This window comes from Triplophysa rosa, linkage group LG21 (genome assembly GCF_024868665.1).
Source record: "Triplophysa rosa linkage group LG21, Trosa_1v2, whole genome shotgun sequence".
In the NCBI taxonomy this organism is placed as follows: domain Eukaryota; kingdom Metazoa; phylum Chordata; class Actinopteri; order Cypriniformes; family Nemacheilidae; genus Triplophysa; species Triplophysa rosa.
In genome coordinates this window covers 11678708-11705705 of record NC_079910.1, presented here as the reverse complement: position 1 = coordinate 11705705, position 26998 = coordinate 11678708, and the positions used below count along the sequence as shown (strand labels likewise).

The following is a 26998-nucleotide window of genomic DNA, read 5'->3' as shown; positions in this document are numbered from 1 at the left end:
AGAGTGAGGGTGCAGGAGAGAAAAAAAGAATGGGGAGGGGTAGAGGAGTGCATGTTTGAGCGAGAAAGAGAGAGAGAGAGAGAGAGAGAGAGGGTGTGGGGGAGAGAAAGGCTGCAAGAATGAAGCCTGTGAGGCGAGTGACGCACGACTATCTTCCCCCTGCGTGCCGATTGGCTGCGTGGGCCGCCCGTCAGAGAGCTCAGGTTTAGGGATGTGCTTTCAGAGCAGATTATGAAGCAGACCTCATCTCTGGCAGTCTCCTCAGATTGTCTCAATGGCTAAACACAAGCTTTTCCTGTGTTTTTCTTTGTTACTGTGTGTGTTTGTCTCTCTTTGTTTGCCCTTCGATCAAGTGCCTGCGATCCTGGACAGGAGGTAAGAGCTGCGCTTTCTGCTCCGCTATGGGGAGGGGGAATGGGGCAGTGATGCTGTGCAGCTGATGCGCTGATGTCTTGGTCTATTACAGGAGACACCAAGAAAATGCGCTTTAATAGAAAAATGTCGAAACGGCCTGTGTGTAAATTTTCTGAGCATGAACTGTAGATTTTGATGTGGTGTTGTTTTGGTGCAGTTTGTTTTTGAGACATTTAAACATGGCTGTGACAATGGGACAGCAGGCAGAACCCCTCCAGTGTTTTGGCTGTATAGGAGTCAGTTTACAGATGCAACTCCACTGTAAGAATGAGAAGTGAGATTGCTAGGGCATCTTCAAATATGATGAATATCTATAGCCTATTGTTCACTTTTCCAGTGCCTGAATTCCTTTGCTCTGACCACACCTGGAACATCATAAATATGTTAGTTTAGTTGCATTTATTTACTTATTTAACAAATGTTTATTCATATAATTTGATTGGCACAGTGATGACATCTCTGTATTTACTGTATAGGAATGAGCATATAAGTTAATAAATTTAAACTGAACAAATGTATAACAAAGTTTTCTATGTTGGTATGGTACATGTAAAATGTCCAAGAAAGTATACAGATTTACAGATTTTTATTCAAATTGGTTTTCTTTCAAGGGCTGGAAAGTTTTAGAAGAACATGCAAAAAAAACGTGTTTTGTTTTCGATGCATTTCCATGATCTAAATATTAAATTGCAATGAATTGATTGGAAAACATTAAAATCCAGATTGAGGAATTATTATTGATTATTTTTCTACTGCACACAAAAGAAGATATTTGGAAGAATGTTTGTAACCGAACAGTTCTGGGGCACCATTTACTTCTATAGTAAGAAAAAGAACTACTATGGTACAGTCAATGGTGCCCCAGAACTGTTTGGTTTCCTACATTATTCTAAATATCTTCTTTTGTGTTCAACAAAACAAAGAAACTCATACAGATTTGAAACAACGTGAGGGAGAGTAAATGATGACAGAATTTTCATTGTTGGGTGAACTATCCCTTTAATTTCATTAAAAATGTTTAAATAAATTTAAAGGAAGCATGTGGTTGTTTGTTTCTGTTAACTGCAGTTATGGTAAACAACCCTCCCAACTAACCCTCCCTAGACGGATCTAAATCTTAGGATTCATTCTGTACGGGATAAGTGCGGCATTGCAGGCTGTTGAAACATTAAGGCTCTTGCTTGTCCAGAAATGTATATTAGGAGTAAAAAGGGTTCAGTGGTTTACAACCCTTCTCAAGTTTCTCAGGGTCAGTACAAAAACAGACGCTTCAGAAAGGGAGCAAGCGGAATTAAACCAAAGGCAATAATATTATTACCCACCATTGAGCAAATATATTTTTAAGATTTGTTTTGTTTTTAGAGTGCTGTGTTAGTGTATCACATCCAAACATTTCATCCTTATGCAAAATTCTAAGTCCGTACATGCAAAAGACGATTTTGAGCACTGACAGCGCCAGCGGCAATGAGGTGAAGACATAGTGTGAGATCTGCTTTTCATTACATAAATGCTCAATTCAGCACTTAGTCTACTGTGCCCAGCCATAACCAATGACAGCAGCGCAGTCCTCAGCTGCTGACCTCGGTAAACTGGCATTAGAACAAAGGCGAGTTGTTCCTCGTGCAAACACACACATACGCTTCCCAACAGCGCTCCAAAGACAAGATTTTTCTAAGCAGAGCTAGAAAGCAACAGCGAAAACTAGATGTTTATAAAAGTAGTTGTAAAGTACTTTTTGTGTATTTTCTGTCTTGTTTCCATGCCTATTTGCTAAAACCGCCACCTCGACTGGATTGTAGTGTATTATGAGTCAATATGTCTCACAGCTGGTAATGCAACGTTCGTATCGCTAAGGAACTAAATGAAACGCTCCATGCGGTAATCTGTTTATTTTTCCTGCGAGTCTAATGTGCTGGATTCTTTAATCTCTTGATCATAAAGCTTTATGCACAAATTGTAGAACGGTCCTTATAGCGGCACTATACAGTCAATGTACAAAGGCTTCTCACCTACAGCATTGCCAGATAGGGCAATACTTTCTTAAAAGGTTTTAAGAGATCGTCTGCCAAGCCTATTATCTCTCTGATCAGACATTTAAACGGTTCATCTCAGGATAATCCAGTAAATTTCAAGCCAGTCATCAAGGGACAAGGTGGCGTCAGAGAAAAACACACTTGCCCACACGCAAAGTGGTAAGCCGTTTTTACCCTATCTTTGTTGGTGGACCTGAGGTGCTAAGCACGTGTCAAGAATCACGACATTTGACTAAATGTCTTGGCTTCTGAGACACTAATCTGGACTGAAGATGTCAGACATATGGTCATGCATCACTGCTGCATCAGGCTCAGCGGATCTATGGGAAATCTGTCTTGATAAGTAGGCCACAGTGTGACACAAAGAGATCAACCCGCTCTTTTGTTTTCTCATTTTGTTTTTCCAACACAGTTCGGAGGTCCAAGCATATCAAGCTGTGAGAATTAGAACAGGTCAGTGTACTGGTTTTGGTTTTGCTTGCATTACTTCCGTTTCTGTTTTACATTCACTCTGGCTTATGTTAAATGTAGTTTTCTACTGGTCATCCTGTTTTTGTCAACTGTGCATAATAGAATGGGATAAGCAACTTTTTGTGTTGTTTAAAGGGCTGTCAAACGATTAATCGCATCCAGAATATAAGTTTGTGTTTACATAATGGCTGTGTAGTGTGCAAATTAATTTCGTATTTACAAAAACATACACAGACATGCATATATAAGAAAAATATAAAAATTAATAAACATTTATATAACATTTTAATTATTGGAAAATATAAATAAATACATGTAGATATTTCCTAAATAAGTATATATTATGTGTTTATAAGTACAAAATTAATATGCATAGTACACAGACATATTATTTAAACACAAACTTTTATACTGGATGTGATTAATCATGATTAATCGTTTGACGATATTGTTTATTTTTATTTATTTATTGACCATCATGCAGCGTAATTGAAGAGAATGTAACTGTTTTTCAGAAACCGATTCAAATGGAATTTAATTTTATTCTCAAATACAGTAGATTCAAACATGAATATTTTAGTGTCTACATAGCAAATTCTATTGTAGTGACATTGTGTCTTTTCTATTCCTAACACAGCAAAAAACAAGCTATTTGTCTTGCATGGTCACTGTTAAAGTTTCCTAAAAATAAAGCAGTGAGTCATTGTACTGGAAGAACTCATCATGCCATCTCCCCTATTGTCCTATTTCAACATTTTGTGATGCAGAAAGAGAACAAGTCGAGAGTCCAAGTGCCTCACACGAGGAGAGTTATTCGCCTGCAGCTGAAAATCCACTCAGAAGAATACTGCAGGTATTGCATTTTCTTTGATAGTCAATGTGACCTTGGCTTTCATAAGCAACATCTCTGACTTAATTCAGCCAGCATCCTACAAGACTCATAACACAGTGACAGATTTACAGGAGAATGTGAGCATGTGTGAGCCTATGAATTTGCAACACTGGAGATAAACGCAGCACATACATAATGCACGTTTCCTGTTATGTCCTGTTTTTAAACAGCCTTACGGGTGGCATCTGCATGCCCAGCCCAGAACCAAGCGGAAGTTACTTCAGTCTACCAGCTCTGGACCCTACTCCCCACTAACTGTGGCTTACAATGGAAAGATATGCATCCTTTTCAAAGCTAAGAGACTGGCTATTCGATATAGGAACAACACTTTCCTGGACCTCACAGAGAGGGTGTTTGGAGCCAGCGCACTAGTGGACACCAAAGGCTCTGTTTGTACCAAGGAGAAGGCCACGTATGTGTTCTTAAAATTATTTTCTTCTTTAGATAACTGTCAAATTTCAAGTCTATTTAAGTTTTTTTATTTTGTTTATATTAGCTTTATACTAGGGCTGCATGATATTGAAGGAAAATGTGATGTGTGACAACTTGCTAAATAATACAATGTACAACATGCAATAACAATAATGCTTTAAAGTCCCCGTGAGCCGGAAGTTGCGATCGTTTTTACTTCCGTATTCTGACACATTTCCGAGTGAAAAGGAATTTCAAAGTAGACGATTAGTGGGCGTGGCTTGCGTTTTTCACTGTGAATTGATTGGATGTGTAAAACAGCTGTTGCCTTGATTTTGAAATTAAATGGGCAGCAGACTGACAGTTGAAGGGGAGGAGTTAACCGATGCTCTGGCCAACCCGTCTAATTTACGTCATTTGAGATGGATAATCATTTCAGGGCAGAAGTGCATTTTCAGATTTTAACTGAAGATTTAATAAAGAAAATGACCCACATTGATAAGCTATTAACTATAGACGCTGCAATATTTCATGAAAAAATGACATTTTTGTATTTCACTGGGACTTAAAAGATGCAATGTATGAGATTAAGGAGGAACAAATGACAGAAATGCAATATAATATAAATTAATAAATCCAGAGGTGTATAAAGACATTACATAATGAATTATGTTTTTATTAGCTTAGAATCAGTTATTTCTATCTAAATACGCCGCGGGTCCACTTACGTGGAATTCGCCGTGTTGCGCCACCATGTTTCTACAGTATCTCTAAATGGACAAACGTCTCTACAGAGCATGTTTCGTAAATATGTTATCTCCTTTGGCAAAGAAGCGAAAACGTGACGTCATCTCTGTCCTGTGACAGCCACCGTAGTGCTTCGAAAAGGAGGGCTGACCGTTGGACTAAGCCGTTGGTTGCAATTCGCGAAACCCAAACCTTTGACTATACATAACTTCTATGAAAACATTTCATTAAAAAAACATTGTTATTGCAAACCATTGTGATGTGCATACTGCAGTGTGCACATTTGCGATATTTTGATTATTTCAATATATCTTACAGCCCTTTTTTATATATACAGGTGCTGGTCATATAATTAGAATATCATCAAAAAGTTGATTTATTTCACTAATTCCATTCAAAAAGTGAAACTTGTATATTATATTCATTCATTACACACAGCCTGATATATTTCAAATGTTTATTTCTTTTAATTTGATGATTATAACTGACAACTAATGAAAATCCCAAATTCAGTATCTCAGAAAATTAGAATATTACTTAAGACCAATTACAAAGAAAGGATTTTTAGAAATCTTGGCCAACTGAAAAGTATGAAGATGAAAAGTATGAGCATGTACAGCACTCAATACTTAGTTGGGGCTCCTTTTGCCTGAATTACTGCAGCAATGCGGCGTGGCATGGAGTAGATCAGTCTGTGGCACTGCTCAGGTGTTATGAGAGACCAGGTTGCTCTGATAGTGGCCTTCAGCTCTTCTGCATTGTTGGGTCTGGCATATCGCATCTTCCTCTTCACAATACCCCATAGATTTTCTATGGGGTTAAGGTCAGGCGAGTTTGCTGGCCAATTAAGAACAGGGAAACCATGGTCCTTAAACCAGGTACTGGTAGCTTTGGCACTGTGTGCAGGTGCCAAATCCTGTTGGAAAATGAAATCTGCATCTCCATAAAGTTGGTCAGCAGCAGGAAGCATCAGAAGCGTCTCGCCTGGGCTAAAGACAAAAAGGACTGGACCGCTGCTGAGTGGTCCAAAGTTATGTTCTCTGATGAAAGTAAATTTTGCATTTCCTTTGGAAATCAGGGTCCCAGAGTCTGGAGGAAGAGAGGAGAGGCACAGAATCCACGTTGCTTGAGGTCCAGTGTAAAGTTTCCACAGTCAGTGATGGTTTGGGGTGCCATGTCATCTGCTGGTGTTGGTCCACTGTGTTTTCTGAGGTCCAAAGTCAACGCAGCCGTATACCAGGAAGTTTTAGAGCACTTCATGCTTCCTGCTGCTAACCAACTTTATGGAGATGCAGATTTCATTTTCCAACAGGACTGTGAACATGAATTAGTGAAATAAATCAACTTTTTGATGATATTCTAATTATATGACCAGCACCTGTATAAATATGTATCTATATACTGTATAGGACCCCTCTATGAATTTGAGGGGAATTTGCATTTACTAAAATATTATTACTGTAAGTATAGTAGATGTTGTTTTTCAATTGTGAAAAACGCTGATATTCTTCTAGGTTGTCTTTGCGTTTGGGTGATGTGGAAGACATAAGAGGACTTGTAATCAGGTGAACACTTTTTTTTCGCTTCCACGCTCCTCATGACAGAAGCTTGTGCAAAATCTTATTATCGTTGATAAATTGCTTCTTTTTGTCTCCTGCTCTAAAGGCTTCAGATGTCCAACACATTCTATGAATCAGTAGGTCAAAACTGGTTCACTCTGGACAGCGTTCACATCCACTACAACTGGACTCATGAGGCCACGTTCAATGCCACGGAGGTCTATGCCCCCGCCACCTATTCTTACCACTGCCAGCATGTCAGCAGCTTACAGAAATACGACACCCTACTTGTGCCCAGCTCGCACACTGACAGCTCGGCAAACTGGCACATCACTTTCACGGATTTTCAGGTAGCTGTGTTATTTCTGAAGATTAACTTAAGCCACCGGCTCACCAAAACATTTTTTTGTTATGAATCATTTCTCATCACATTCACTGTATTGCTTCTTTTCAGATCCAGGCCTTTAATGTCCAATCCAACAAATTTGCTTCAGCTAGCGACTGCGCGACCTTCTTCACTCCAGCCATCTTGATGGGCCTGATCACATCTCTGATTCTGCTGCTGGTGTTGGCCTACGCCCTGCACATGGTCGTCCACCTCAAGCACATCGACCGTTACGAAGAGCACAAGACCACCGTATACTTCCCCCGCACCCCCGAAGCTGAGCTCCCGGACAAGAACAGTGTGTAGGCAGCAATGTAAAACGCTGTAAAACCAGCTGTGGGCCAGTCTTGCAGAAGACAGAGGGGCAGAAGGATTGCTATTTCTGATTCTGGATGGCCGAAATGTCTTCCTGGTCGCTCAATCCTCATCACACCGATCCCTGTCTTAACATAACTTCTTACGGTGGATAGGATGTGAATAGATCAGGTTTTTTAAACCTAAGCAGGAGCTAAAACCTGGGCACATCACGGCTCTCCAGGACCAGGACTGGGAAACCTGTGGAATGGGGACAAAAAATTGTGAGATTGCCTTTAAATTCCATTCTGGAGGATTTTACAAAGCACTTCACTGACTGGAAACAAGTACTGTGGTTAGACATACATGAATTGACTAATGGATGTCAGAAAGAATACAACTGTAATGACTGTGATCTGAATATGAAAGTCTTTTTTTTACAGTACTTCAGAAATCACCTTATCATTCATCTGTAACGGAGTCTGTAGTCTTTTCGGGGGTCGCGGATCTGCCAATTGTTTTATGACTGCCAAAGTGGTGCAAAACTGTTCGTGAGCCTTGTTGCATAACTGACAGTAATAATGTGAATATGAAAAGAACAAAACAAACCGTAATATGTGTACAGTGCTCAATATTCTGCTTTATTAATTTAAATATTCCAACATAGTAGGATCCAGGACCTCCATAAATATACTCATTGGCTTGAAATGATCAGCTAGCTATCCATATAGATCTCTATTCATAACCGCTATTTTAGTAATGAACAAACCTCTAATATAAAGCACCTTTGAAAGCTTGAAATATTAAAAAGTGCGTAAAATATTTAGCGATTTTATAAGCTTCAGGAGTATGTGATATATTGCACAGAACATTTTTATATGAAGGTGGAACATATTAGGACTAATAGCTGAATTTAGCACCACTTGAGAATTTATAGTACAGACAGTATAACTATAGCGATGCTGAAAGAATGCTGTACAACTATTCATATAAGTGTTTAATACCCTCAGTATCATAATCGGTATACCTCTGTATCTACAATAATAACATCGGTAACTCATTATCACAATAACCTGCAGCATGACAATGACTAGAGATAAACCTCTACCGTGGCACGCATCATACTGGAGACAGACGTGTGTTCATTTGGATTGAATGATGCTGGTGTTCATGCTGAAGTGCACAAGAAGGGTTTCTGAACGTCAGTCGATTCAGTTGTCTGAACAATAAACAAAATCAGATCAAAACATGTGTCCATACTTTTATATTATTAGCATTGATCAATTGCATGCGTTTGCTGTGTTGTTGTAATGTATGTAATGTAAAGATTGGCCACATTCAACCTGCTGATAAAACAAAAGTTGGTCAAGCTGGTCTGCTTGCTGTTTTAGAGGGATTTAGGCACTTGTCAGGTGGTCAGACTGGGTAATCAGCAGTAAAGACTAGCTTGGCCAAACTGGGCCACCATTCAGACCCCCTCCTAAACCAGCCAACCAGACCAGTTCAAGCTATTTTTTTCTCAGAAATGTGGCAAAGTCACAATACCTGTTCTGTAGGGGACACTACAGTCTTTTTTACCCATTTCAGACTTTCTGCTATGGCCTGGGCTTTTATGGTAAAAAGCAGCAAACTCATCGTGCCTTTGATTTTTTGTTCCTGCCCTTTCTGCCATCTGCTCTCTTCTCACACTTCTCAGCAGGAGCCTGTGGCGCAGCCCTATTACCGGGACAGTTTACCTGTCTGCTTTCGAACTTTATTCACACATACACCTACAGTATTCTATGAGAGTCTCTGACTCTCACAACGCCCAGTGTTTTCCTGCAGGCTCGAACAGCCTCACAGCTGGCTTTTAGTCTGGCTTTGTGATGCAGATACAAACAATATCATGTTGTTCTTTAATTATTAAGTTTATTGATGATGATGTTTATTGATTGTGGTTATTTCAATGCAAGCATGAGTTTTACAATTTCTTCTGAGCTTAAACCTCCAAAATTCTCTAATCTGTGTTTCATGGGGTCTATAATTGCATTATATGACAGTCAACAATAAAAAAAAATCTAAACTTATGAAGAAGAGATAAAGAAAAACAGGGTGGGAGAGAGGAACAATTGTAATCTTATAAAACACAGAATAATTTAGGCAGTTAAAGGGATAGTTCACCCAAAAATCTAAAATGATTTATTCACCCACAAAACCTGCATGACTTTATCTGTGAAACACAAAAGAAGATATTTTGAGAAATGTCTTGGTGGTTTTGTGTTCATACAATGGAAGTCAATGGAGTTTAGTGTTTTTTGGTTACCAACGTTTTTCAAAATGTCTTCTTTTGTGTTCTGCAGAAGAACAAAAGTCATACAGGTTTGGAATGCCATGAGGGTGAGTAAATGATAAAATAATGTTTATTTTTTAGGCAAACTAGCCTATCCCTTTAACACCTATATTTAGATCTACAACAACACTTTGTTTTTGTTGTCACTGAATTGAAGCTCCAGATGCTTCTGTAACATGGATTTATGAGCATGACTCATCCCATTCAAGGATTCAAGGATAGCAGAGAGCAAGTTCATATTAAGCTAAGTGATCCTCTGCTGGGGTTATTGGGTCTAATATTTTTGTGCATGCAATCCACTGTCTATCTTGGTCAGCCTTTACGTGGGCAGGAACTATGAATGAGAGAGGTTTGCCCTGTTGTCACCATGACAACAAAAGAAAGATCCATACAAGCCATTTTAGTCTTCCTTTGAGCAAGGCAAACTCTCATATATTCCTCATCACTTGGCAGTACCCAGCACAACTCAGCCTTCAGAAACAGTAATAATTTCATCAGATCAATATGAGTTTTTGAAGATAAAAAATATGTTTATATCTGACATTATATTAGCAAAGAAACCACAATTATGCAAACTGCAACATAGACTGCTCTAATCAAGTTATGCTTATAAAGTTGGGTAAACAACGGAGCACACATTTATATGAAAGACTTTAAAGGGATAGTTTACCCTAAAATTAAAATTCTCTCATCATTTACTCGCCCTTATGTCATTCCAAACCAGTATGCCTTTCTTTCTTCTGCGGACACAACACAACATATATATATATATATATATATATATTTAAAAGCTGGTAAGCAAACAACATTGAGCCCCAATTACTTCTATTGTACGGATTGTACGGACACTAAACCACTGAGACATTTCTCAAAATATCTTCTCCATGTATATATACAGGTTTTTAATGACATTTAGGGTGACAGAATTGCTATTTTTGAGTGATCCCTTAAGGTGAAAAAGTACTGTTGTATTTGAGAAAACTTGTGTTCTGTATTTAACTTCATTAAAGTAAATATCTAAGACTGTAGCATCCATCGCAATCAGCATAACTGGATTTGTTCGGTTCTTTATTGTCAATCACATCCGAATAAACAAACTCCAAAGCAATCGAAGTACTTTCATATTCAAGTGATTGTCATCTTGACATTCAACTAGGCTAATAATATAATTTATCAAAATTACAGTGCTTTGTTGGCATTGGTACAAGCACAAATGAACACTATTGTTAACTGTTTTTACATAAGAGACGCCCTAACGAATGAAACAATGGGCCTGAGTGTATTCTGACATGCAGCTGCAGCCTCTTTTCGATGCCTCGGGACGCTCGCATGCCCATGTGAGCAAACCGAGACCTTCAAACCATAACCTGCGGGGGGTGGTATAAGAGACGCGTGCAAACAGATTTGCAAAATTAAATCCACCCTTCCAGTCTAATATTCATCGACATGTATAGAATATAGTGGTTTTGTACACACCACCGTTGTCTGTATTGTTCTCTAAATGTAACGTTTAGACTAGCCTTTCAGATAGGTGGAGGATCCCCCTCGCTTCAGAATGGATGATTCCAGTTCTCATCACCGGAGCGAATCGATAGTTAAAGACGAAATATTGCGGCTCTCTGTTTCAGCACCAACTGAGTGACATCACGAGTCTTCAGGTAACATCATTTGTTTTCAATGCTAACACTGAGGTAAACCCGACGAGGGGTCTTCTTAATAGATGCAGTGAGGTTAAGCTATATTACATAACAGTATTACGTTATGTTTACATGAGCTATAATTTGACGTTTAAACGAGAAAAGAATGTGACTTTTTATTTTAAATCAATGCTGTCGTCTCGGGAAACTGTGAAGCTCAAACATGTTCGCCTGATTAGCGAGCTAGGTCATAATTGACATCACCTGAAGGAGGATGCATCTTTAATATAATTTCTTTAGTATTGTTTACTGTTTGACGTGCCGTTGAGAATATCTAACACAATAATGTAAATTAAACTTATATTTTGCAGTAAGCGGAACATAATTTATTTTGTTGACTGTCACAGTGTGGAGAAATGGAGGACCAGAAGCTGAAAGATCCCCTTAATAAAGTGTCTCTGATCAAAGGTAAACATCGCATTGTTTAGTTACTTGGGAGTTTGATGTAGTTTCTTATAGTTTTGCACCGATCTCTTGTGATTTAACTTGGCTGGCATCAGTTTAAGTGGACATTAAAACTAGAATATTTTGGTAGCAACGTAATGATTGTTAGTTTAACTGTTTACGCAAAATAGAAAAATACTTGCTTTCTGCGTTTTAATGTTTACCTGTTTAAAAGAAATATTGTAAAATATGTGGCTGTAACTTAAAATACATTGCTAAGTTACTCATCGGCAGCTTTTTTGGTGACGTAGAATACTTTTTTGCTCTGAGCAAAGTACGATTAAAGAAGATTTTAGTATGCATAATTGAATAATGTACCACAGGGTTTTGCTATCATTTATAGCGTCATAGCATTGAGCCCAATACATTCATAAGCTCTAGCGTTAGCTCTTTATTTTGCTCATTTTCCTGTCTTCTTATCTGTCTTCCTCTCTGTTACAGTTTCTCTTTTCTCTTCTACACACACACTCAAATATGAATTAGGCCAGAGCGTTCCTATGTGTCCCTGTGCTCTGCAGAGAGATTGAGTTCTTGATGCAGTGGCACCAATAAGCGTAACCCACTGCAAGACCTCATGAAACCTTAATGTCTTCATCCTCAGTGCTCGGGCAGTGCGTGTTTGGCTACAAAAGTCTGGGCTGCTGCGTTTTAGCTTAGTCATGCAAGGCATTCCTGGTTCAATTTTCTGGAAATGTGCCACCGATTGGGGTTGATATAGCCTTGAAGGCCATTTATGGTGTGCATCCTTGATTCTATAAGATGAGGTCATATTTTTTGGAGCAGTTGATAAAATGCCCTGGATTTCAAAAACCCATATTTAGAGGTAAAGTGGCACATTTGTCTCTAAGTTTAGGCAAACTTGAATTGCAGCCAACCCTGTATGACTTTCTTTTTTCTGCAGAACACAAAAGAAGATATTTTGAAGAATGTTGGTAACTGAACAACACTGACTTCCCACTGTACGGACAAAACCACTGAAACACTTTTTCACAATATATTAAAAAATATCTTTTCTGGTGTACACAGAAAACAGAAGTGAATGAGTCATATACACTGAATGACAAGAAGGTGAATAAATGGTGACAGTTTTTATTTTTGGGTGAACTATCCCTTTATGTCATTGAATCATACTCCATGCCTGCTTTAATAAAAGCCTGGCCATCCTTTTTGCAGTTGAGAATCCCAGTTTAAGCTATAATGATGACATTATGTTTTTAGGATAGATCTATTCTAAGTCGAGTTATTAATTCATGGAATAGGCCCATTTTCTGACCTCGAGGGAAATTAGCATGCGATTCATTCTGATTTAATTAACCTTTGGAGACAGGGGTTGTACTTCGGAGGAGGACAGAACAATCCGGTGAAGTTAAAATGCTACTAGCAGATCACCCATTAACTGCTGACGAAAGAGTGATTCTCTGATTGCACAGCATCATAATGGTGTCTAATTATGCGTGTAATAGTTCTCATCATTGGATGTCATCAGTTGTGACTTGTGAGCGTGTAATCTTTTCTCCAGATGAGCTGAGCAGAAGTACTGTGGGGGCCAGCGAGTCTGAAAAGGTCATTCAGCGGCTGAACCAGGAACTGCGGGAGGCCCATGAACAGGCCAACTCTGGCAAACACAAGTGTGTCGAGCTCCAAGGTAATAAAAGAGGACGTGATCATTTGTCATAATTTTTAAAGTTGGATTTAGGATCAAGACTTTATGGATATCACATGAAAGACTGAAACTAATCCTGTAGCGTTCAACCTTTCAACCCTTTCAACTTTGCTTTACCTATAAATAAGCAGCAGGTGTTAATGTCAACATACGTCTCTTACTATCTGTTCATTTTTGTGCATCTGCATGTATGACATGTTGTATAGGCTACTTGAAATGATTTGGAATGGTAGTCATGCTCAATCTGTGATGTGACGTGTATGGCAGGTCTCTTAGAAGAGGAGAAGAGAGCCAATAAGCAGCAAGCAGAGGAGTCTGCCAAACAGATGAAGGTGCTACAAAGTAAGTGAAGGCGGGTGTATCTGTCAATGTAAAGTTTGTAACACTTGTATGATGATTGGGGATCTGTATGTGTGTCTGCAGCTCAGCTCCAAAAGCTGCAGGAAGACATGGGCAAACTGAGGGATCAGAAGGACAGCGCAGTATTCAGCATGCGACAGGAAGCGCACTCAGCTCAGGAGGATGTGCAGGTGTTGCGCCGCGCTATGGAGAAAACGGCAGCCGAGCGAGAGCATGAGGTCAGCGCGTTGAAGGGGAACCTCGCCACGCTAACCTCGGAGTTGGAGAAATGGCAGCTGGCCGCAAACAATTATGAGCTTGAGCTTGATAGTGAACAGGCCAGTCATCAGCAGCAGAACCTGCAGAGAGACCGAGCTGCCAAACAACAAGGTACCCATGATCCCCACAACCCCCTGCCTTACTGTTGACTGGCCATGTCTACAGTATTTTAAGCATTGCTCCTAAAAACTCATGGATGTAGAAAAAGACTCTGTGCACAATCGCTTCCGCGTTTTGTCTCAGTCTGTTCAGGGGACAATGGCGTTTTCACTCAAGATGCACCTCGGATTACAGTCAACGATGTGTGTCAAATTACCCAAACACTACATCATACATCGACTACCAAAAAGGGGAAAGTCTTAAGGCTATCTGTTTCAAGCTACATCCACAAATATGATAAAAAATAAGTAAACTTTTGCACTTACTTGAGGCTTGATCACAGAGGCACTCAACAATGCTGTGCTGTCAGTTCGCTTAAGTTTTTTTTTTAGTAAACAAATCCGTATCACTTGGTGACAAATTACCTTAGCCCTATGAGAGCGGAAGTTGCTTAGCCGGCTAAGATTTTAGCAGATGTACGTCATCACCCTGCATGAGTCTTTTAATTTATGCTTGTGATAAAGAGCGTAATGGGTTTGTGGTCCTGTAGGTTTCAAGTCAAGCCCGGGTTCATCAAACTGCAGGCACAGCAATATTCGCAGTATTTTGACAGCCATTCAAAAGATGACTCACTTTTCTCACATCACTTCCACTGTTATGTAACTCAGTAGTGTTGTGAGTCAGTGCGCACGCATGTGCTGCATCTGTGGATATGTTTTTAATTGTGTCTGTGTGTGACGCAGCGAGCGAGCTGGAGCGTCTGCAGAAGGACTGCGAGAACCTGCGGAGGGAGTGCGGGTCTCTAAAATCCGAGAGAGAGCAGCTGGCTAATAAACACCAGATAGAGAAGATCAGCCTACAGAGTGAGAACAGCAGCCTACGCTCGGAGAAAGAGCAGCTCTTGAAGAAACAGCAGCAGCTGGAGAAAGAGCTCGATAGGTCTGTCCTTTATTATTGGAACTAGTTACACTAAAGGTGAAGTGTGTCATTTCTCAATTACAAAAGTAGTGGCAGTTTCAAAACTACCGAACACTGGTGAAACTTCTGTCAACTTGTATCAGTCCATACCATTATGCTGTTTTTCTTAATGTTAACTACATAAGTTGGAACTCAAAGACAGTTCATGGTAACATTTTCTGTCAAGCTCCAAATAAGAAAACATCATCTAGCCTATATGTTAGCTTTGAGTGACAAACAAAAAATTAGGTTTGCCCCCTCGACCATGCTTATTTATATTTGGAAATATTTATACAATATTTACACATCAACAAATTATACCGTTCACTTTTAAATAAGAGAGAAGCTGTCTTAGCAAATGTATGATGTAATGATGATGTAATCTCTTGGAATCTGAACCTGCATTGTGACTCCTCGTAGCTCAAAAAAACAAAACACGACTCTGAGCAACACCGTCAAGACCCTGGAGAAGACGCAGGCAGACCTTGAGAAACGTCTGAGAACCCTGCAGGAAGAACACCAGAGAGACACCAGCCAGTTCAACAGCCAGCTGGAGCAAAGCAACGTCAGGATCAAAGAACTGCAGAAAGAGGTTATTGCCACAGTGGTTAAGAAAGAGAGCCGACACTCATTAGCAGTCACGTCACAAAAGAGCTTTGCACTTGAAAAAAAAAGAACACAGTGTGTGTTTGTGTTATTGACTAGGTTTGGTGCTTTTGTTGAAAGCTTTTTTTCTCTCCCAGTACGAGGCGATCCAGGCAGAGCTGTCGGGCTTTAGGGAGAAGCACGAGAATGCAGAGGAGGAGAAACGTTCCATCAGTCTGGAGCTACAGCAGAGCCAAGAGCGCCTGAGGCTCCTGCAGGACAAAGAGAACCACGTGAGTGTTACTTCCACCTGACGCTCACGATAAACAACAGGGGCATTTTGTGTAGCGTGGAGGTGAAGTGTGTAATTTTTGGGCCAATATCTAGAATTGCGACTATTTCCAAACAGGTTTTTTTAAAGACTATGAGAATTGTTGAGCTTAAAAATCAGAAAGCATTCTTTACGATTCCTATCCCTACAGATGAAAGTATTTTAAATATTGGACAATTACACGCTTCACCTTCTAATTTCTTTTTGATGATGATAGTGACATTCACCAGTCTGATAATAGCCCACACAAACACAAGGCACTCATTCACCGTCCCAGATATTGATCTCAGTAATATCCCTCCCTTCCCTCCTTTAGCTGTCTTTATTGCAGCCCATCCTAGCCGTAGCCATCGGCCTTGTCCTGGCTTTGCTGTATTGGTGCTTGGGCCCATTGTGGTAGAAAGGTACACAGTCCTCCTGTCCCATCTCATCCCTCCGCTTAAGCATCCATTATCCTCAGCGCTGTGCATGACCACTAAATGATTCTGTCCGCTTAAGCTTCAAAATTCAGTCATTAGCAAAATACTTCTGTTTCCCTACAGCAGGTCCGCTGTGTATTCAAAGACACCAGTCTTGTTGCAAACGCACTAACAATAGTCTCCTAACAAATCAACTCCATTACATAGGTTTTAGTTTTCCAGCGTAGCACTGAGGCATCTCGGCTCTCTCTGTTTGTCGTCTGTGTGCTCCTAACCCGTTTCTCCGTGCTTATGGCTCTCGACCCGCCTCGAATCATGTGCATCCCTAATTGTTAACATGTTCTGATTGGCTACACCGTGTTGACAGATAATGTCACCCTTGTGTTTGTTCTTGCAGGGTAAATGGATCAGGTGGATGCCCGTCGCTGCCGGTGTAACTGTTGCCGTGACAACGTATATGCTTTTAAAGACCTCAAAATGATGAAGTAGTAACAAGCACCCGCTGTGGTATACCTGCACATGTGTAGACACTGCACCCTTGTAGTTTCTGTGGTGTTAGTTTGAGTATCAAACGCAACTTGATACTCAAATATCAAAGGCCTTGAAATAATAATCATGTTCACAACTTTCCCTAATGTGCACCTTATGTCATTTATATCTTATTTTTAAATGATAGACTTTGTATGCGTAGCGTTTTTGAAGTATCTGCTTAACTACAGTACAGGTATTTTATTGAACACGGTTGCTTTGAGGAAGGAACACTTAGTGAATTGCCTTATACTGTAAAACATGAGTGTGTTTTATGTTTATACCTCCCTGAAAAAACTCCCATGTGTCCAAACCAGAGTGTTGCAATAATGCATTCAACATTCATTTAAGTTTTACTTCAACGTTGATTCTGAGGCTTTAGGGCCCAAATCCTACACCATATAGTGTGTAAATGTCATTGCAGAAGTTCACTTTATAGAAAGCCATTAGTGATTAGAAATGTCTATGCACTGTACTCTGACTTACTGTATTAATAATGTTGATGATAATATTGTTCACTTAGGACATTAGTGCACTAATGTGTCCTGAAATAAATCTATAATAGAGTGTTTATGGTTTATTATTTGTACAGAGATTTAAAGTCTACCCGATTTAACAATTATGAGCCAATTCCAATAAATAAACCTGAAGTACTAAATGTATACATTTTTTCTTTTCTGTAAAAAAAATATGCTTTTTTATAACTACCGAGGGGAATTAAAAAGCATTCAAGTTGACACTAGGGCCATGATGACTGAGCTTGGCTGAAACCTACAGCTAAATACACACACATTTATAGTGTAATGCAGTCCACCCCGAGTCATCCCTTCTCTGCACCTCATGGGAAATATGAGGACCTGAACTGTTAAAGATCAAACATGCTTGGTTTATTCTTAAGTAAAGAATGAGAGAGAAGGTTATCAGCAACAATGATATCATACCTTCATCTGACTGGTGGGAATTCGATGAACTCCCCAGGCATGAGGATCCTGTTTCTGCTCTCTATCTTGTAAAAATTATGGGTCAGGGCAGAGCAAGCTTCAGGCCTCTAAAATTTGCACTTCTTTTGTAGGAATAGTCTGTGTACCGTGGTAGGAGATATAGAGAAACACCTTCACACACTGGTGCAATGAACACCTGAAGGTGGATGATCTTAAATTCGATGACCTCGTCCTGATCTCACTGCTAGAGGTCCTAAGCCGTTAAGATGATAAGAAAGTATCACCCACCTTTATAGCTCAAGTCCGCATGTTTCTGGAGTTTTTGGAGTGTGAAAAAAAATATCAAGTTGCTGTCTGTAAGCGAGTTGCCACAGCTCATGCAACATTAAATTGTTCAACGAACACCTGATTTGAAGGAGCAATCTGTGCTTTTCTTTTTTTCTTACATCCCATCAGCTCTCTCCATGTCATTTCTAAGGATTATGGATCCTGGCAGTCCTTTCAAGGTGAAAGTCTAGTATACTGTACATTGATCCAGAGAAAACACTGGTAAATATGATCTCTGTTATCCAATGGATGGGGATTATTTGGAGCAAATTCAAAGCTATAAGATTTGTGATGGACAATAATAACGCTTGTGCACTTCATTTACATGGTCTAACAAAGTTACAGAAACATCATCTTATCCTATTTGGTTTCCATTATGTTCCAGTTTCTCCATTAGCGTTCCTGCATCTGTTTCCTTATTGAAATTCCATTTAATCTCGCTGAGGCTTTAAACCTGTCTGGTGATGATGTAGTGCTGCTCAGCGTAGCACTAGTCGCTCTGGGGAATGTAATGTGAGGAATATTAGACTATTTGTACTGCTGGTTTCTCTGTGCAAGGGTGCTTATTGAAATCACATATGAGAAACATTATAAACAAATCGCTTTAAACATATCGCTTTAATTTTCTGCTTCATTCCACTATACGATCTCTGCATTATTACTGTAATACCTTTCAGGCTGATTAAACGTCCTCCAGTGTGGTATGAACCAGATGAATCGGAAATATATTTCTCAAAAGCTTGTTATGAATGTCGTCCGTTAAACATGCCAGCTGATGCGTTGAAGGTAAATGTAGTCTTTTATCCAAATCGTTTTCACAAATCTTTTTCTTTAAATATTCTGTAATTGACTATTATTTATTCATGTTCTTTTGCTGTTTGCTTAAAAATCTAATATAAATATATATACAGTACAGTAATAACCCACACAAAACTCCAGCGGTTTTAAAGGAGTAGTTCACCTTCAAAATGAAAATTCTGTCATCATTTACTCACCCTCTTGTCATTTCAAACATGTGACTTATTTTCTTCCGCAGAACACACAAGAAGATATTTTGAAGAATGTTGTTAACAGCCCCCCATTCACTTGCATTGGTAACAATAGAAGTGAATGGGGGGCTGTGCTGTCCTGTTACCAGTATTTTTCAAAATATCTTCTTGTGTGTACTGCAGTAGAAAGAAAGTCATACAGGTTTGTAATGACAAGAGGGCGTGTAAATGATGACAGAATTTTAATTATTAAGGTGAACTACTCCTTTAAAAACAATGAATAACTTGTGTAGTTTATTCAAGGTTAATTTTAATCATTTTTTTTAAAACTCTTGAGACCTTGATGCCTTTCGTACCTTGAACGTCTTTTCAGCATCTTCATTATTTCTCATTAGATTGCAGGCAGCGATTTAATTTCTTCTGGTGCCATTAATCAAGCAGGGTTTATTTCCTGTGGTATAATCGTGCCGTCACATTTACGTGAAGGTGAAATTACAGGTGAGCTTTTGTCATAGATTCACTTGTTCGTTTTTACGATCGCAGCCTCACATCTTTATTTTAATGGCATTCATAGTTGAGGTGATCATACAATCTGGAAAGCCAGCACAGCCTGCGAGGATTGAAAACACAACATCATTCTTAAAGGGGCAGTTCACCCCCCCCAAAAAAAATTCTGTCATCATACTCACCCTTGAGTTGTTCCAAATTTGTATACATTTCTTTGATCCGATGAACACAGAGAAAGATATTTAAAGGAATGCTTGTAACCAAACATTTCTTGGACCAAATTGACTACCATTAAAAAAATTACAATGGTAGTCAAAAGTGCCCTAGAACTGTTCGCTTTTCTACATTATTCAAAATATTTTCTTTTGTGTTCAACAGAACAAATAAATCTATAAAGCAATTTTTCCTACTACTGTATGGTAGTCAGTGGTGGCCAAGAACTGTTTGGTTACAAGCATTATGGTTACATTTTTGGGTGAACTGTCCCCTAAGTGTGATCCGAGTGAAAAAAAAGACTAAAACCTGTTCAGTTACCGAATACTATTAGATCATAAGCAAATTGTCAACAGGTACTTAAAATGCAGCTTAATGTTATACAGTATATAGGTGAACTCATGGTTTAGGGACGTCTGAGAACTATGAATTACTGCATTATTTGACTAGGCATTTAAAGGGATAGTATACCCTATATTATACTTTTTCTCTCATCTTGTATATATCAACCCAGTCTCATGGCAGTTCGTGACATAGACACAAAATTTTGAATCTATTCATTCATGTTCATGGACACGAATATCCCCATTTTTTCGTGTCAGTGAACGCAATCTTTTTTTAATGTCACTCAGCACGACTTTCTTTTCGTGTCACTCAGCACAACTTTCAATACACAGACTGCGTGTGTATTTACATTTATATATTTATAAACTGATATCAAAAGACACCTTACTTCACCCCAAACCCTAAAATCACAGCCGCAAAGGCATATTTAGCTAAAAACGCGAGTTTCACGAGGTGGCAAAACAATGATAAATGGCTCCCCTAACCCCGCCCCTAAACCTAACGTCACAGGGGGAAAGTCAAATCATAACAAAACATACCAATGAGATCGTAGGAAAAAGGAATTCACACGAATGAGCCACCTTGTAAAATAGGCATGAATTCCTATCAGATTGCGTTGATATATATTTATACATATGAAAGATACCGCGTATTAAAATACAATAGATTGAAAGTCGTGCTGGGTGACACGAAAAAATACATTGCTGTTTAAAAAAACGTGCCACTTGAAATGCCAAGAAAATAGGCTACACATTCTGGTTTATCTCTTGAATGCAGCTGAATGCATTGTATTGTAATCTACACTGCTCAAGAGCCTGGTAAGATAACACCTTATATTGATTAAAGGGTTTTCCCATGAGCAGAATATAAAACCTAAATCTCAGGAGATGAAACGAAATACTCTATCAGCTGTTTTATTTTCTATTTCTATTCAGTTCTATTTCAGGCCATTTCAATTTCTTCCATTGACATTCTGCCACTTTCCTGCATCTGGCACTGGCACAGATAAGAACCTGTACAACTGAACGCATCTGGTGTGAATTGATCGATAGATTTCTAACATGCCTGGAGGAACAGAAAGCATAAGGTCTGATTTGTTTGTTTGTGATTTGTGTGTTCTGCCCATAGATCATAATCACAAAGGTAAAGGCCACGGGGAGTCATCTGAGCCAGAGAGGGAGATAAACACAACATCTGACTGCACTGCTGAGCAAGTTTTTCTGTTCTACACTATAGTGAAGTCACCAATCATGGTCCTGGTCTGAGTAAGGGCTTTCTAGGAAAGAAAAACACATTTTACATGACTGCAGCAAAGCGTGTCAGTGCAGGTTGAAATAGAATAGAAGAATGAGCTTTATTGGCCAAGTATGTTTCCACATACGAGGAATTTGTTATAGTGACAGAAGCTCCACAGTGCAACAGAAAGACAGCAACAGGACAGAACAAAGATGATAAAAAATAATAATAATATACAATAATATAGAAATAGGCAATGTACAAAACAGCAAAAACACAATATACACTATAGACAATTATGTATGTACAGGTCTGATATGTGCAAATTTGGTGAATAAATAATGTAAAATAGAGTTGTGTGTTCCAAGTTTAATGTCAAGAGTTCATAAGATGGATTGCCTGAGGGAAGAAACTGTTCCTGTGTCTGGTCGTTCTGGTGCTCAGTGCTCTGTAGCGTAGACCAGACGGTAACAGTTCAAAAAGGGAGTGTGCTGGGTGTGAGGGGTCCAGAGTGATTTTACCAGACCTTTTGCTCATTCTGGATGAGTACAGTTCTTGGAGAGTGGGGATGGTTGTACCAATGATACACTCAGCAGTCCGGACTACCCTCTGTAGTCTTCTGAGATCAGATTTGGTAGCTGAGCTGAACCAGACATAGAAGTGCAGAGGATGGATTCGAGGTTGAAATGAGGTTTGAAATGAGGTTTCAGGTTCAATGTCAATATGACGCCCCTTTATAAAGTGAAAAACTGTAATGTACTAAGTTAACAACAAACCTACGTATTTTTGAGTGATTTTTGTTGTGCAGATGTTTTCTATATGAGGTTTCCGTAAATTATAAGAAATTCTGAAATCCTGTCAGAATTCTAAATTTGTAAAAAAAAAACAGAAGCCCGAGCTCTTAAAACACCGTTTACTTATTGGAATAGTTCACCCAAAAATTAATATTATTTTATCATTTAGTCACCTCATGTTATTCCAAACCTGCATAACTTCTGCAGAACACAAAAGAAGATTTGAAGAAACGTTTGAAGAACGTTGGTAACCATACAACATTGGGACCAATGACTTCCGTTTTATGTACACAAAACCTTCGGTGCAACTAAATAACAACATAATGTGGCTTTAAATGTTAGAATGTATCTGGAAAAAATATTCAAATAAAAATGATCAGTTCATCAAAAACAAAAACATGCACCTTCATTTTAGTACATGTACATACAGTACATATATTTTTTTATTTGCTTAAGAGAAATATGACCGGTATTACACCTCATTGATTTGTTAAAGTCACGAGATCAGTACACACACTGTTTCTCCTGGATAGCATCGCTCTGTTTAGGACTAAGTAGACAGCTGTCATGGACTTTTACACATATAAAGGATTAAAATGACACAAACCTGCTGTGACACCTGAATGCGATGTTTAGCATCTTTCTTGATACTGCTGCTTTTGTGATGGACTTTGCTGAATGACATCCATGTTGGAAAAACCTTGGAAAAAGTAGGTGTATTGCTCTTGAACTGTTACAAATATGTTTGACAAGGAATACAATAAAATATTTTAATCATTTGATCCAAATATGAAGGTTTATGTTTATTTATCACTCAAGATATTAGAATTTTAGATGTTCAGAATTGTACAGTGATTCTGTAAATATGAAACAAATAGACATGTTATGTAGTGACCATTAAATAAATAGATTAAATAATAAAACTCTACATTTTTTAAGGCCATGGTCAGATATCTGGGTTACATGTATTGATTGGATACAACAGATACTGTCAAACCCTCCCCCACATTCATTCTCTATAATCTGACCAATTCTGTAAATGTATTTTAAAGTTTGACATAAAATCTCTTTTAATGTACAACTGCATGGTATCTTTTCTTCAACATTTGTTGAAATCTTGTGTTATCCTAGGCTTTTCATTAGATAACAGCTGAACATTATCATGGATGTGGATATGGTGAACATGTTTGCCATTGCTGCAGGGACTCTTGCAATCCCTCTGCTTTTATTCATGGCCTCATTTTTGCTGTGGCCATCATCACTCATCAAAGTCTACTACTGGTAAATACAGTATCACATACTCTAGATCATGTAAAACTTGATATATAATTATGTAAATAAAATAACAGTAAGGTTCAAATGCCTAAGTGTGGGAAAAAAATCTAAACTAGTTCTAAATCACTAATCAAATAAAGCATATGTGTGTGTAACTTGTTTCTTAATTTGTTACAGTTTAACATTTGCGTTCAACTTATAATAAATGAAAACATAGTCTCAGACCTTTGGACCTCAATGTACATATAATAAAATGTCCATAGAAATTATATATCTATACCAACACATTTTATTTTATATTTATTTTACTTCACAATAAACAGAAAGGGCTATACAAATAATCTAAACACATACAGTATTATTAGTTTATATTTCTGACCCATTAAAGGTGACATGATCTGCATAAATATTGCATACCCACCATAGTAGGAAAAATTGCTTTAGAAATTTCTTTGTTCTGTTAAAGACAAAAGAATATACTTTGAAGAATGTAGAAAAGCAAACAGTTCTAGGGCACTAGTGAATACAATTGTAAATTTTTCAACAATTGTATGGTGGCCAAGAACTGTTTGGTTACAAGCATTCTTCCAAATATCTTTCTATGTGTTTGTGACAAGGGAGGCGTGACGAGAGCCGTGAGAGACTCGCTTCCTCCTCCCACGGCTATCGTCAAGCCTCCCTCGTCACAGTGTTCATCAAAACAAAGAAATTTATACAGATTTGGAACAAATGGAGGGTGATTAAATGATGACAGAATTTTTTTGTTGGGGTAAACTGTCCCTTTAAGACCCTTTGTGCTTGTGTTTGTGGAGGTACTGGAGGAGAACATTAGGCATGCACATACGCTATTCAGACTGTGGAGGTTATCGCTTCTCTTACTCATGCAGAGGGAAACCAGGCCTCAGGCCCTCTATACTGATGCTTCATGACTTCTCTGCTCATAAAGACACATGGCTTCAGATGGTGAAGGTATTACATGTTTAAAGAGTCTTGGGGATGATGCATAAAATATCTTTGACTATAATTGACTATATTACGACTATAACACCATTAACTTGTGTCTTCATCTAAACAGTATCTTCCTAAACATCTGCATCTGCTGTGTGTCGACATGCCAGGCCACGAGGGAACAACACGTACTGACACGGATGACTATTCAATCCAGAGCCAAGTCAAAAGAATACGACAGGTATTGGTTAGATGAGTAGACATATTGTTTTTGTTGAAACCTGCTTCTCTAAAATGTATTGAAATCTTTCCGATCACAAATCAACATATCATAATTTAGTATCGGTAGCATTTGTGAAATAGTCTTGAATTTTTCACTATTGTCTGTCAGTTTGTAGAGGCAATTCGACTGAACAGGAAACCCTTCCACCTGGTGGGCATTTCAATGGGTGGGACTGTGGCAGGAGTTTATGCAGCCTGTTATCCCTCAGATCTGTGCAGTATGACCCTCATCTGCCCAGCTGGTTAGTAAGCATATTGCTTCTTTGATGCACAAAAAATAGCTAAATCAAAAAACAACACTAAATTAACTATATAAATTATATACAGTATTTTGAAGAATCTACACAATTTTTATACATCAAACAGTTACAGTTGGATCCACATAAGGTTGAATAAACAGTGACAGAATCTTCATATCTGGGCAAACTTTCAACACAAAGATAATAATAGTATTTTTAACATTTACTCCCTAATATCACTCCCGCATACCCACATTCTCTCCTAAGGCCTAAAGAACCAAAATAAAAGCAAGTTTGACATTCAAATGGATGATGTGGAGCAGAGCCAGTACAGACTGAACATTCCACTTATTCCATCGAGTCCAGAGGAGATGGAGGAGATGCTGAAACTCTGCTCTCGTGTGCGATTCAGAGTGCCTGAACAGGTGACAAACACACTCTTTATCTCAATTCTACATACATCCACATGTACTGTGTGTGATAATGCCCCTTGTTTCTAGATTCTTCAAGGCCTGGTGGATGTACGGATACCGCACAATGACTTTTATCATGAGCGTAAGTACAGTAAATATATTTACCGAAATGATGTTCTACATTATAAAATATTATACTATATGCAAAAAAGTTGATGTTTCTTATTATTTTGCAGAATTATAATATTTTCAACTCTGTCAACAGTTTTCATGGAAATTATGGGTGAAAATTCTAAATATGCCTTGCATGACCATATGCAACAAATAACCACCCCTTTGCAGATTATCTGGGGAAAACAAGACCAGGTATGTGCAGAAAATATAATCATGGCCTTTATTGAAAATACACCCCCATACACATGCACAGAGTTTAAAATACATTCCTGTGTTTATTTTCAGGTTGTGGATGTGTCTGGGGCAGCTTTGCTCAAAGAGGCTCTTCCAGGCTCCCGTGTTGATCTGCTGGATAACTGTGGCCATTCTGTAGTGATGGAGCGACCACGCCAAACAGCCAAACTCATTTTCGATTTTATCATCTCTCAGCAAGGCACAGAAAATGCCAGCACAAAGAAAAAATCCTGAGATGTCTGCCATCAGCTGCATATTTCTGAATCCTTATAGTGTGTAGTTTTTCTGTGCCATAGCATCAAACTAAAATGGCTTACTTGTCTCTGCATATTCAGCTGGAATAAGAGAAAAGTATTTCAACAAATAACACTCTTTGTCTTTCAGTGCTGAACAAAGAAGTAGGCCTACTTGTGTGATTTGTGTGATAGTTAACACTACAGATCAAATCAACATTGTCCACTTTTTATAATGCAATATTCCAAACGAATACAATATTTCTAGGTAAACAATAAAATATTAAACATTGCGGCACTATAATAAACCTAATGTGGAATAATGGCAATAATAATTGTACCGCTTAACTCAGGTGATCATCGCCCATAAAGTATTGTGCTAAAACCAACCAGCCTGGTTTTAACTGGTGTAGCAGGCTGGTTTTAGAGGTATTTTATTTGTTTGTTTGTTTGTTTTGCTGGTCTAGCTAGTCTTAGCTGGTTAGGCTTGAAGAATATCCAAACACCAGCTTGGCCAGGATGGAAGACCAGTTTAAATTAAGCCAACTAGTCCATGTTACTTTTGTATATGTGACAGAATTATTACCTTCTCTTGGCATAAAAAACTTGCTGGAATGGTTAACATGTCACAAAATACGAGTAAAAAAAACTTTGGTACTTTTTGCGCAGTATCATGTCACTTTTATTTGTAGTGATGTGATATTTATGGAGCGACATTTCTAGTACCCAGATGTTAGACGCATTCTCTATTTCCATAAAATCATTATTTATTAGCAATTCTTTTGAGTCCTTTGACATTTGCACAAGTTTCAACACGAAGCTGCGCTGCTCCCTAAACAGATGTGTTGAAACCATTACTGCCGTATGATGGCGTACGTCACGTGATGCAGTCACGGTGCGGCGGCTGTATTCGTTCGACGTGATGCGGCACCGCAAGATCCGACAGGCGGATGACATCAAAGTACCGCGAGA

The 26998-nt window shown here is 38.6% G+C and overlaps 3 protein-coding genes across 5 annotated transcripts; all 3 read left to right on the top strand.

Annotated features, from left to right (window-relative positions):
• Positions 1–160: 160 nt before the first annotated feature.
• atp6ap1lb (ATPase H+ transporting accessory protein 1 like b) lies at positions 161–8453 on the top strand. Its single transcript, XM_057363374.1, has 7 exons — positions 161–375; positions 2860–2900; positions 3686–3771; positions 3981–4222; positions 6483–6533; positions 6634–6877; positions 6982–8453. The coding sequence occupies exons 1-7, from the start codon at positions 275–277 to the stop codon at positions 7216–7218; spliced, it is 1002 nt and encodes a 333-aa protein (XP_057219357.1). The 5' UTR covers positions 161–274; the 3' UTR covers positions 7219–8453.
• Positions 8454–10914: 2461 nt separating this feature from the next.
• slmapb (sarcolemma associated protein b) lies at positions 10915–17447 on the top strand. 3 transcript variants are annotated; one of them, XM_057320231.1, is made up of 10 exons: positions 10916–11193; positions 11544–11640; positions 13196–13321; positions 13607–13681; positions 13763–14068; positions 14800–14995; positions 15434–15605; positions 15757–15891; positions 16246–16333; positions 16746–17447. In XM_057320231.1, the coding sequence occupies exons 2-9, from the start codon at positions 11589–11591 to the stop codon at positions 16327–16329; spliced, it is 1146 nt and encodes a 381-aa protein (XP_057176214.1). In that variant the 5' UTR covers positions 10916–11193; positions 11544–11588; the 3' UTR covers positions 16330–16333; positions 16746–17447. The 3 variants fall into 3 exon arrangements, with proteins under 3 accessions (XP_057176212.1, XP_057176214.1, XP_057176213.1); XM_057320230.1 differs by having other exon boundaries at positions 10917–11193; positions 11580–11640; XM_057320229.1 differs by lacking the exon at positions 16246–16333 and having other exon boundaries at positions 10915–11193; positions 11580–11640.
• Positions 17448–23390: 5943 nt separating this feature from the next.
• On the top strand, positions 23391–26941 carry abhd6b (abhydrolase domain containing 6, acylglycerol lipase b). Its single transcript, XM_057319124.1, has 8 exons — positions 23391–23509; positions 24316–24472; positions 24579–24692; positions 24843–24975; positions 25240–25397; positions 25473–25527; positions 25651–25751; positions 25845–26941. The coding sequence occupies exons 1-8, from the start codon at positions 23391–23393 to the stop codon at positions 26025–26027; spliced, it is 1020 nt and encodes a 339-aa protein (XP_057175107.1). The 3' UTR covers positions 26028–26941.
• The last annotated feature ends 57 nt before the right edge of the window (positions 26942–26998 follow it).